The sequence below is a fragment of the Aquarana catesbeiana genome, linkage group LG04 (genome assembly GCF_042186555.1).
Source record: "Aquarana catesbeiana isolate 2022-GZ linkage group LG04, ASM4218655v1, whole genome shotgun sequence".
NCBI classification, from domain to species: Eukaryota; Metazoa; Chordata; class Amphibia; order Anura; family Ranidae; genus Aquarana; species Aquarana catesbeiana.
This window is the reverse complement of record NC_133327.1, coordinates 291,804,781-291,817,034: the sequence shown is the minus strand read 5'-3', so window position 1 is coordinate 291,817,034 and position 12,254 is coordinate 291,804,781. Positions and strand designations below refer to the sequence as shown.

The following is a 12,254-nucleotide window of genomic DNA, read 5'->3' as shown; positions in this document are numbered from 1 at the left end:
CCCTTTAAACTGCTGAATGCATCTCATCATGTCGGAGTGCAGTGATGATCGAAGGGAGAGGAGCATCTCTAAGTACAGTGTCTAACACTGCTTGCCCCTGGGTTGGAAAGGCAGATATGGGATCTGTGGCTGGTTGGGGAGTCCCTGTATGCTGGGTTTGTGCCATGCTCACCTCCATACTGGGGTCTTGTAGAGTCCTCTGAGGAGAATTCCTGCATGGCTTTGACTTGGCTGGGCTGCGGGTGGTGGGGGTAGATGCTGTCGATGAGTCTCTGCTACCCTGGTGTCTAGGTGGGCTGCTAGATTGTCCTTAAGAAGCGCTGGGCCCTGCTGGATGCCATGATCGCTGACATTTTGTTGTTGCCCGCAGCCTACCTTATTAAAAAGTCCGGCCAGTATACAGGGCTGTGGTGGGTCTTTTTGGCGGTGTGTCATGCTGCTGCTCTCTGGCTACACGATGAAGGTTTTGAAAGTGGTGTGGGGCTATCAATGCCTCCGATGGCGGTGGATTACCCCCAGTGGCAGAGTGGAGCTTCAGGCAAGTGCGGCCGTCTTGCTGCTAGGATGCCACGCCCCCCATAATAAATAAATAAATAATAAAGGACCCTGTTGACCTGCACCCACACATTGGAACACAAATGTGCGTGTAGGGTGCATGTATGTAAACAACAATTGGCATAACATATTAGATATTGTTAATGGCGATGTGGTCTGTTAATCTTGAATGCTCAGTTGAGCCAAAGACATGATGGATGCACTATGTTTGAGGATGGTTTACAAATTTTCATTACTGTGGTATTATGTTGAATCCAGGCCCTGTATGTATGTATGTATGTATGTATGTATGTATGTATGTATGTGTGTGTCTGATTTTTAAGTAACAACATTGTTATTTTTAAGTGGAGGTTTATAAATATTAATAAACAGTGTTGGAATTTACATTAAGTCCAATAAAACTTTTTGTATTTGCACATATTGTCTGGGGTCGCCTATATACCTTGTTTGGGGGTTTTGTCCCCCCTACCATTTTATAGTTTGAGTATCGGCTATGCTAACCCACACTAATTGATGGTGGAATGATGGATGTCTAAACTGCCCTCCCGACAAGGCTGCCACTGCTCTACTGTGGCACCACCAATTTCCAACATTTTATATTAGATATCACCATGCATGCGGGAGTAAAAAATAAATATATTACTATAATATAAATATTATCTACAGTTAACTCTAAGCTGATGGGCTGTAAGTCATTTATAGCATCACCTATCATAAGCACCACAGTGTTTTGCCATTTTGCAAGAGCATGCAGTTTATGAATTGTCACATTTGGTATCTATTTAATCAACACAACCCCATTTTTTTAATTTTGTACACATAAAATGGGGTTTCAATAGAGTTTGTGTGTACTAACATTCATTTTAGTATTTTTTTTTCCTGGAAATATAGATGTGATAAACAGTAGTGCAAATATTGTGTTTCATAAAAATTGCAACTACCATCTTTTTATTCTTCATTGTCTCTGCTTTTAGAGAATATATAATGTTGCTTGGGTTTAGGTAATTTTCCAGCCAAAAATGCAGACTTTAGCACGTGTTTGAAAAATGTAAAATGAAATAAAGCTCCAAAGGAGAAAGAGTTAAGCTATTATTATCAGTGTTTTATTCAAACATAGATTCTGTCATAGTTAAAGCAAGATTAGAGATCAACAGAGTATTCATAGATACATACTGTAGCAGCTGCAATATTTTTGCTCAGTAGTAACTGACAAAACGCCATGTTTAATGACTAAATAGCTGTACCAAATGATTATCTGTCAAAACGCAGAAGGATGAAAGTGCAATGTCTTTTTGGCCATATCTTGCACTTTGAGTTGAGTTTTATATGCATAGTTTTAATTAGTTCAAAAAAGATTTTGAATAATAAAATGGTGTGAGGGTACAGTACTAAACAAGCCTGCCATTGTTATCTATTATAACTCAGATGAGGATTAGATAACTTTTTAGAAGTCATTATGTGGAAATTCAGAACATTTCTTATGGTTCACAAATACTTATTCATAACTGTAATAAAGTAACTTACTCAAGCAGGATCTGCCATTCAGTATGTGGTAATACAAGTGACACAAATGCTGTTCCTCATAACCATGTTCAGCGTCACAAGTACATGGAGTTTGCAGCTTTGTTCCAAAAGTTCCAATGTATGCAGCTCGACATTCTTCACTAGCAGAACAAGTCAGATCCTCTCTGGTTAAGCCTAGCAAACAGCTCCTTTCATTTTGACATCTGCTAGTGTGTTCCCAACATTTTGACTGATAGACGTCATGTCTTTCTCTGCAGAAATATGATTGTGTAAGTGAAGGCATTCCAATTTTATAAACAAATAATATATGGCAATATATGTTTTAATACATATTACACCTAAGATCTTAGATATGATAGCTCTGTATGCCCAATGTCAAGATTACATTAGTTTAACCTGAGCCTAGTCTGTTTGCTGTTTCTCTACGACTAAGCCCCATTGTGGGTGAAACTTGTTAGAGGGCAGCTCCAAGTGGAAGGCTGCAGTGTGTGCCGTCTGTTCAATAAATCCAGTTAGATCTTAAAGATGTCATTGGTGTGACACCCATTATGTTTGTGTTGAAGATTGCCAACTTGCAGGTTTTCTTGTAAATTCAGCATCAATCATGTCTGCCATCAACATAGATCTAATGTCAATCAAGAAGATGCCACAATGACTCACCAACCAATAATTTTGCCCCACAGTCACAAAAAACAGCAGCCCAGGATCCCAGGTGACTTTGTGATTCCCGATTCATTTTTCAATTAGCAGCCAGCCAGGATCAGTCATGGAAGCTCCCAACTGTCACTGGTTCCTAAGGAAGTGATGAGTGCTTGCACCCGGTACCTCCTTAGGAACCACTCTTAACGTCACCAGGAATCCCCACCACTTAATAAAAGACATAACAGTGACATCACTGCCCAAATATGACCACTGGCTATATTTGGGCTAAGGCATTATTATCATCTACGCCTCTTCCATTATATAGCTGATGACTGCTCGGGGAGCTGTCATTTTACCTATGAATACCACTGGGATTGGTCATGTGTGCTGCATCATCAGTTTTTTTTTTTTTTTTGAGTCTGTGAATGGCAGCATTGTGATTAACTATGGATTTACAAGGGATTTGTATTTGTTTAATAAAGGACATTGTTTGGGTGTTTTTTTTTTATTCTGGAATATTTTTTTTTTTGAGTAGAGGTACTATGGGGTACCCAGTGGTCATCACAGCGATCACACGTGTTATTTACAGTGGTGATCCCTCCTCTTCCTCTTACTACAGGGGAAGGAGAGAGATCAGTCCTTCTCAATGACCGAGGGACTGGTGGACATCATTGGACAGAGATGGGGCTCAGGAAATTATTAGTGGGTGCTGGGGAGGTTGCTTCACACAGAAGGCTTTTTATCTTAATGCATAAGATAAAAAAACCTTCTGCCTTTACAACTCCTTTAATCCCTTCACTGCCTTCTTCCACTATGTATGACCTGTACATTGCATGTATATAGTGCACCTTTACCAAGCTCCATGTTTAACCCCCTCAGTACGAGCATGTTTCTTCATTTTCCAAAAATTGTGGCAAAAAATTTGATTACCTTGGGCAGTCTACTTTCAAAAAAATGGTTATTTGGGGATTTTCATACTGTTCTGGCATTTTTATTTTAAGAAAAATAAAGGAAAACTATTTTTTCTTTAATTGGAGCCTTTTTATAGTAAAAAAAGAACAAAAAAACAGCAGTTATTAAATACCACCAAAAGAAATCTCTTTTGAATACAATGTTGCATGACAGAGTAATCGTCAGTCAAACTATTATACCACTGAGAACTGTAAAATGAACCTGGTAATGAAGGGGTATTACCGGCTGGTACACAAGTGGTTAATTTAGAGGTTCTGATTTGACTAACCTGCACAGGTCATTCTCAAGACAGCTATTGACCACACGAACACAAGAAATGGGTATATCTGTGGGGACTTTGCAGGATCTACTGTGAAGCACCTCTCCAGCACGTTGACAGTCCTCATTAGATTGGTCACAATCGCAAAAAGCCAGCATTTGGGAAACATTAAAAGGCATAGATTCGTAGAATAAGCGCATTGTCTTATGACAGTCCTTTACAATACATGTATTTCCATTAACAAGGCAAGATTTCATAAGTACGGCCAAGTGCTTATTGCATACAGAGTCCCCAATGCAAAGCGCTGCAACTTTTAAGCAAGACATTGGACCTTCATATTCTGAAAAGGGAAAGTCAAAATATTAGAATCATTTGTAAAAACATAAAAATTCACTGACACCTAGGTGGCAATTTTCATATTTGTTATATAAATCAGCACTTCAGGTCGCATTGCTTCAGTGCACACTTTAGCAAATCATATCTAAAATGTTGTCAATTGTTAGTTTCTTATAATTAACTATGTGTTATGTAAAGCTATCTAACCTCACTTCTACACCTCAATTAATAGTAAACATTTTACATTTTATGTTATGATATTAAAGTGAAATTGTCAGCTAAGAAATGCAGAAGCACCATTGCTGACCTTTCTTGAAAGCTGTATACTCTGTCCTTGTTATAGCGAACCAAGGATATGTGTGTGCGAGATGCTCAGGCTGTAGGGGAATAAAGTTCCGTGCCTGCTGCTGTGAGTGCTGGCCAGGAAGGAAGCTTCCTGTCAGGACAGGCATTGAGCAAGCATAATCCAGTAAACACTTTCAAGCTCAGATCAGGCAGAGAGCAACTGTAATCTAGTAAATAGACCAAAGGTCAAGGCAGGTAGCAAGCAAGTGGAATCTAGTAAACAGTTCCAAGGTCAAGTTGGCATCAATCCAAGTAGTCAGGGTATAAGGCAGAGGTAAAAAATAAGGAGTGCATCTACAGGTAACACCACAGGTATGGCAGGTGGGCAAGGTGGGCAAGGAGCTAGGTAGCAGACACTATCACAAGCCCATAACCCTGGGCTTCTCATATTTAAATAGGGCACTGCAGCCAATCAGGCTAGATGGACAGGAACAGATAATGTGATAGTAACTGGGATGGCCTGGGTGAGTGGCAATGCTGGTAAATGGGGAGGGCACTAGCTGCGGAGCAGACTATGGCTGCCTCTAGCAAATAGAAAGAGAGGAGTCATTGGAGAGTAGGGATGGGTCGAATGACCCCCTGTTCCGTTCGCACCAAAACTTTCGAACATTGCGAAAGTTCGGAACAGAATAACAAGCCCTATTGAAGTCTATGGGACCCGAACTGGATAAATCAAATGTGAAAGCATAAAAATGAAAAATTCCTTTTAATATAGTGCCCGGGGGATCCCCTTAGTCTACCTGTCAAGTGGCATATCTGTACTGTGTATAGAAGCTGCTGCAGAAATAATTGCATTTATAAAGCCAAAGAAGTGACATTTTCCCTGCAAGCTTTCCTTATTTTGTAAGCAACAGCTTGCGGAGCCAGTCTGTATGATGAGGTCACAATGTAGTGCACTGGGAACAAGATTAGAGATTTTTTGGATACATTCTGGTGTCTCTTCCACAGACTTTGGATAGATGTAACAAAAAATTGGTCTTTGGGCGTCGGTGGCGCCTTCACACCATAACCCTATAGAGGTATACTTGATGAAAGCAAGAATTGGCCTTGCTGTCAAAAAGTGCAATGATATGCACCTGTCAGACAGGTGTGGAAAAATTGGTCTTTGGGTGTCGGTGGCACCTTCACACCATAACCCTATTGAGGTACTCTTGATGAAAGCAAAAATTGGCAGTTAAACTCCCTTCTACATTCTTCTCCTCATTTAAGAAAGCCTGCATCACTTTCCTATGGGGCAAAATATGATCTAGACTAAGCCATGACCGACTAACTTTACCAAAGCTGAAAGGTGGCATAGCCCTCCTTGACATCTTTAAATATCATCAAGCATGTAACCTTACAAGGATAATAGATTGGAATATACACTCTGATGTCAAAGATTGGGTTCAGTTGGAGCACTCCCTTGAGCAGCCCAGGAACACATACCACCACCATGCAAATCCCACCCCTTAATAAGTAATCTTTAAAGAAGTGTGTGTAACAGATAAGATCCCCTCAATACCAGGACCTATGACCCCCATACACCATAATCCTCACTTCTCCCCTGGTCTATCTTATACATTTTTGACTGATGTTTGGCCACACACCGACATTCATGCAGAACATTTCTTCGACAAAGGACAGTTCATAACCCTTCACTCACTATCCTCGCGCATGGCAACGCACACATTTCTGTTTTGGACCTACATCCAAATCCGACATTTCCAAAAAAATGCCATTCTAAGTACTCTGTAGCAAACAGGAGCCACAAAGACATTTAATTTCAGACACATACTCCATGCTAAAATGTCAATAAAGGGTGACCTTCGCGCTCGTCGGATGGTGAGAGTGAAAAAAAAAAATCTCAAGAATAATGTATAGTGAAAGTGTAAAGATCACATAAGGATATAAAATTATTACATTAATAAATAATGATATTTGAAGCGCTTCACAATGTGCATGAAAATGAATATATAAGAATAAATATAAATAGTCAAATAAATCCAGCGGTGAGTAAAAATTCCTATAAAATCCAGCAATCAAAATAGTGTAAAATTATTAAAAATTAGTGACACCAAATGTGTAAAAAATTCACATAAAAAATCCACATAAAAATAAATATATAGGGATGTATTCAGAAGGTTCAATTATACAGGTGTAGAATCCTGATTGGTATAGAGCTTTTGATCACTAGCAAAGCTGTTTAAAAACACTTGCTTAATTAAGGTGCTCATTGATAGTACCAATGTGTTTTTTGCTTCTATTCACAACCAATGTGGGAATCATAAACAGGCAGATAAGAGAAAAAAACCAATCATTGTGCAATAGTTAGGATACCAAAGTACACAGGCAAACTTCAATCCACTCACGTGTGCCTTATAATGATAAGGCATATGCAGGTTTTACTATAGCAGTCAGCCTCCTTAGACCAGAGCAGATTCAGTGCAGTACACTGTGTGAAACTGCTGATCTGCACAGAGCTTCCTTGGCTCCTCCCACGCGTTACATCACAGTCACGTGACTTTTTCAAGGATAATACAAGCTCTGACGGACTCAGCTTTATAGCACAACAGCAGAGTGGTTGCCATGGTTACAGCATGAGTTTATCATCATTCTGCTTCCTGCATATACTTCAATCCTGTTAAAACCTACTTTTATTAGACATGTAATTCATATGAATATCGTTGGTTTATCAAAACCACGATTCCATGTGTAAAAAACGCAGTGTGTAAAAAGTAAAAAATATATATATATTGATATCTCTAATCACGTTTACTTTTTCAACTCCCTCCAGTGGTCACAATTGGTATAACATCTCACAGAGGAAATAAATGGCAAAGCGTTGTCTCTAATGGTTTTGATAATTGACCAGTGCCCCATGATATCACAAAGATGGGGTATCCACATGCTCTGCTCATAAATGTATGGAAAACGAAGTAAACAAGATGACATGATATATATATATATATATATATATATATATATATATATATATATATATATATATATATATATATATATATAAAATATACATATATAAAATTAAAATAAGATATGATATAAGAAATAGGGAAATAATATTAAAATGTAAAATTAAAATCTAAAAATTCCATGATAGAATATTGCAAACATGGATGATGACCAGTATTTATATGCTAGAACTGATCCAAATATTGCCACTCAGAAAAAACTAGTATTGGACAAATAATGAGAATATTGGACCAAAAAATAAATGAAAAAATAAAATATAAAAAATATAAAATTAAAATATATACCATAAAAATATATATATAAATCTGAAAAATCGCTAAACATCAGAAATAAAACAATTCAGGTCGAATTCAATGTTCAAACCATGGGGTTCTAATGTACCCATCTGGAATATCCATTTGGATTCATTCTTGCTGAGTTCCCTCACTTTATGGGAACCCCTCCAATGAGCCTTATACTTTTGAATAGCCCAGAATTGGAGACCCCTAGGGTCTCTGTTATGATACCTATCAAAATGTTTTGAAACACTGTGTTTTGGATAGCCTTTTCTAATGTTCTGGATATGCTCTCTTATTCTCTTCCACATTGGTCGCTTCGTTCTGCCAATGTATTGGAGGGAGCAAGAGCACTGTAAAGCATATACCACCCCCTCAGTCCTGCAAGATATAAAATCCTTTATTTCAAATTCTTGTCCAGTATTTGTTGAAGAAAATTTCTGACATTTGTATCCATTTTGATTAGTATTTATGCAGGCATAACACCTTTTACAGGGATAGAATCCTTTACCCTGAAAAAAGGTTAAATCAGTTATTCTCTTGGGTGGGTTGGGTACATTTTTAGCTATGATGTCCCTTAGAGTTGGAGCTCGTCTATAAATGAATCTCGGTTTTTCTGGGAGTATATTTGCCAAAGTAGTGTCAGTTTTTAAAATAGACCAATGTCTTTTTATAATCCTCTCCATCCTCCTGTGTTGTATACTGAAGTCCATTATCAGAGGTATGTCATCTGTTTTGTCATTTACCTTGATTTTATCTTGGATCAGCGCTTCTCTTGAGGTTTGATTGACTTCTGTTATTTTTTCTTCTATAAAACATTTATTGTACCCTTTTTCTTCAAACCTCTTACCTATCCACTGAGCTTGTTTAAAATAGTCATTATTTTCTGAACAATTTCTCCGTAAGCAAATAAACTGGCCCTTCGGAATGTTGATTAACCATGGCTCATAGTGGCAACTCGTTACTGGTATATAGCTGTTCCTTTCCACCGGTTTGAAGAAAGTTTTTGTGCTGATGATATTGGCTGTTAGTTCTATTTCAAGATCAAGGAACTGGATTTTAGTCTCACTAATTTGATGTTCAAGTTTAATATTTTTTTGGTTCATATTCAAACGTTGGAAAAAGGATCTTAAACTCAGTTCATCACCCTTCCAAATAAAAATACAATCGTCTATGAATCTTTTATATAGAACCAGTTCCTTTGGAGTATTTAAAAAGATGGCATCCTCCTCCCATTTTGCCATGAATATGTTGGCTACACTTGGGGCATATTTAGCTCCCATCCCAATACCCGTTAGCTGTCGAAAATAATTGTCATTATACCAGAAGTAGTTATGTTGAATACCAAAGGCCAGGCTTCTAAGAAGAAATCTTTTCTGTTTAGAAATGAGATGGCTGAATGAATCCATAGCCCATTTAGATGCTTCTATTGCATCGCTATGTTCAATTATTGTGTACAGTGAAGCAACATCAGCAGTTGCTAACAGATATCTTCCATTAGGGTCCAGGGTCAGAGATTTTAATATTTGTAATAAATGTTTGGTATCACGTAGATAAGCTTTAGTGTTAGGTACTAGGGGTTGCAAGAATTTGTCCACATATTCCCCTAGTCTTGCATTGATCGATTGAATCCCATTAATGATGGGTCTTCCTGGTGGTGCCTCAGCATTCTTATGGATCTTCGGGATGGTGTAAATGATTGGAACTCTACATGTATCCGGTACTAAATATCTAGATTCTTTTTTGGATAGAATATTTTTGTTGATTCCTTTTTGAATCAAAGAGGACAGATCTCGTTTGTATTCTCTAGTAGGATTGCTACTGAGTTTCAGATATGTGTTATTATCGTTAAGTTGTCCCATCAGTTCCTGGTGGTAGTATTCCTTTGTTAGTACTACAATGGCGCCCCCTTTGTCGGCCGGTCTAATTATAATATCTTTATTTGCTTCCAATTGTTTTATACCTTGTTGTATATGCTGGGATTCCGAGATTCTACTGAACTTGAGTTGTTCCAGGTCTTTGATCACCATTTTTTTAAACACCTCAATATGTTCATTATTTGTAGAGGGTGGATTGAATAGTGACTTATTTCTTAAATCACTATGCTGTACTCCTCTGCCAAGTTCCACTCCTTTGTTCAATGTAGATGGTGGTCTGGATAATAAGTATTTCTTGATATTCAATTTCCTGGTGTATTTTTGTATGTCAATATACATCTGGAATTTGTCCAGATTCTTTTTTGGTGCATATTTAAGGCCTTTGTCCAGTGTGATTAATTCTGTTCGTGTGAGCTCTTTGCCGCTGAGGTTGTAGATGCCTTCCCCTAGTACTCTCTTTTTCTTTTGGGTTTGCCATCCTGCTCTGCATCCCCTTTTATGGTGTTTGGACTTCTTTCTCTGTTTGTATATTCCTGTAGGGGTGGGGGATCTTCGTTTCTGCGGAAATCTAAAAAAGATCTTGACTGTTCTTCCTCTATGTAATTTCTAAGAGGCTCGTATCTATTGGTGGTAGGCAATGGGCTCCTCCTATCAGGATATCTGTATTGGTCGTATTCTCTGGTCCCATTCCTATTACCATTGGACTGGTGGTCTCGAGATTCACCATTGCTCTGTTGATAGTCCCTATGATCTCTCCTATCCTGATCATACCGATAATCCCTTGGCTGATCCCTATGAGGTTGTTAGTAGGAGTTTCTGGGGTCATTTCTGGAATTATATTGATTTTCTCTTGGTTCAGTTCTAGTTGAATGTTGATAGTATCCTTGTTCCCCATACCTGGAGTACCTGCCATTTTCCACCTGATCATATTGCGATTCATTACCTGATTGGTGCGATCTTGATTGATTGTAGGGTGGATAGTGGGGTTTGTTTGGTCTTTTATTGGCATTATTTTTCCAGTAAGGTCTTCTTGGTGATTTATTTTTTGTTTTGTTCCTCCACCAAGGTTTTGGTGTTCTTGATCCATTGTCATGTGTGTTACTTTGTTCCCATTGTTTCTGTTGGTTATATCTTGGGGTTTCTGGTGTCCTGGATCTCCTTTCTGGAGTCCTGTAATATGTATTTCTCCTGGGGCTCACTATCCTCACCTCTCTATCTGGTGATGAGGCTATAGACCCAGTTTTACCTTGTTTGGCATTGATTTGCCAATTGAAAACCTGTTCTAACTGATAATCATTGGTATCTCTGAGGTATTTTCTCTTTTTCCTTTGTTTCAATTCAACATCTTTCTGTTCTAACACTTTATTCAGTTGTTGAGTTAGTGATGAAAAAGGTGCTGTCTCTTTAAAAGGGTCCAGTATGGTTTTGCATTCAGCAATTTGCTGGTTAATCATGTTTAATTTACTTTGTTTCCTTTTTAAGGCAAAATGTACTAGATCCAGACCTTTATCGTTAAAAAATTTATACCACTCATTAGTTGCGTCTTGATCTGTCAAACCATCACAGATAGGTACATCCCATCTCAATCTTCTCGGGACAATTTTATCTTTAATGTATTGTTCATGAGCAGCTATGTCCCACCATAGGCTCACCTTTTTTTCCATTAGGTGGCCGAATTTCCTAAAATTGGTGTCTAAATCACCCTTATCGGTGCTAGGTGCAGTGGAAAAAACATTTTCCAAATTAATTGTGCGTTTTTCAATAAAATCAAAAATATCCATCACTGCAGCTATATGTGAAAAAACTGAAAAATAAGTGGAAAAAATATATATAAAACACAAAGCGCTGTGATGCTAAATAGCTGATAATTACACATAAAACCAAGTGAAGCTGCTATCAAAAGAGAGTGTTTTCAGAGTCACTTAAAAAGAATAAATAATGATATTTGAAGCGCTTCACAATGTGCATGAAAATGAATATATAAGAATAAATATAAATAGTCAAATAAATCCAGCGGTGAGTAAAAATTCCTATAAAATCCAGCAATCAAAATAGTGTAAAATTATTAAAAATTAGTGACACCAAATGTGTAAAAAATTCACATAAAAAATCCACATAAAAATAAATATATAGGGATGTATTCAGAAGGTTCAATTATACAGGTGTAGAATCCTGATTGGTATAGAGCTTTTGATCACTAGCAAAGCTGTTTAAAAACACTTGCTTAATTAAGGTGCTCATTGATAGTACCAATGTGTTTTTTGCTTCTATTCACAACCAATGTGGGAATCATAAACAGGCAGATAAGAGAAAAAAACCAATCATTGTGCAATAGTTAGGATACCAAAGTACACAGGCAAACTTCAATCCACTCATGTGTGCCTTATAATGATAAGGCATATGCAGGTTTTACTATAGCAGTCAGCCGCCTTAGACAGGAGCAGATTCAGTGCAGTACACTGTGTGAAACTGCTGATCTGCACAGAGCTTCCTTGGCTC

The 12,254-nt window shown here is 37.8% G+C and overlaps 1 protein-coding gene across 1 annotated transcript in view; it reads right to left on the bottom strand.

Annotated features, from left to right (window-relative positions):
* The window catches only part of GFRAL (GDNF family receptor alpha like), a 128,229-nt gene that overhangs the window by 48,236 nt on the left and 67,739 nt on the right, over positions 1–12,254 (bottom strand). The window contains exons 6-7 of the mRNA XM_073626683.1: positions 3,962–4,292; positions 2,080–2,330 (exon numbers count right to left, since the gene is read on the bottom strand). Of these exons, the coding sequence (XP_073482784.1) occupies positions 2,080–2,330; positions 3,962–4,292 (582 nt within the window). The remainder of the gene's footprint in view (positions 1–2,079; positions 2,331–3,961; positions 4,293–12,254) is intronic.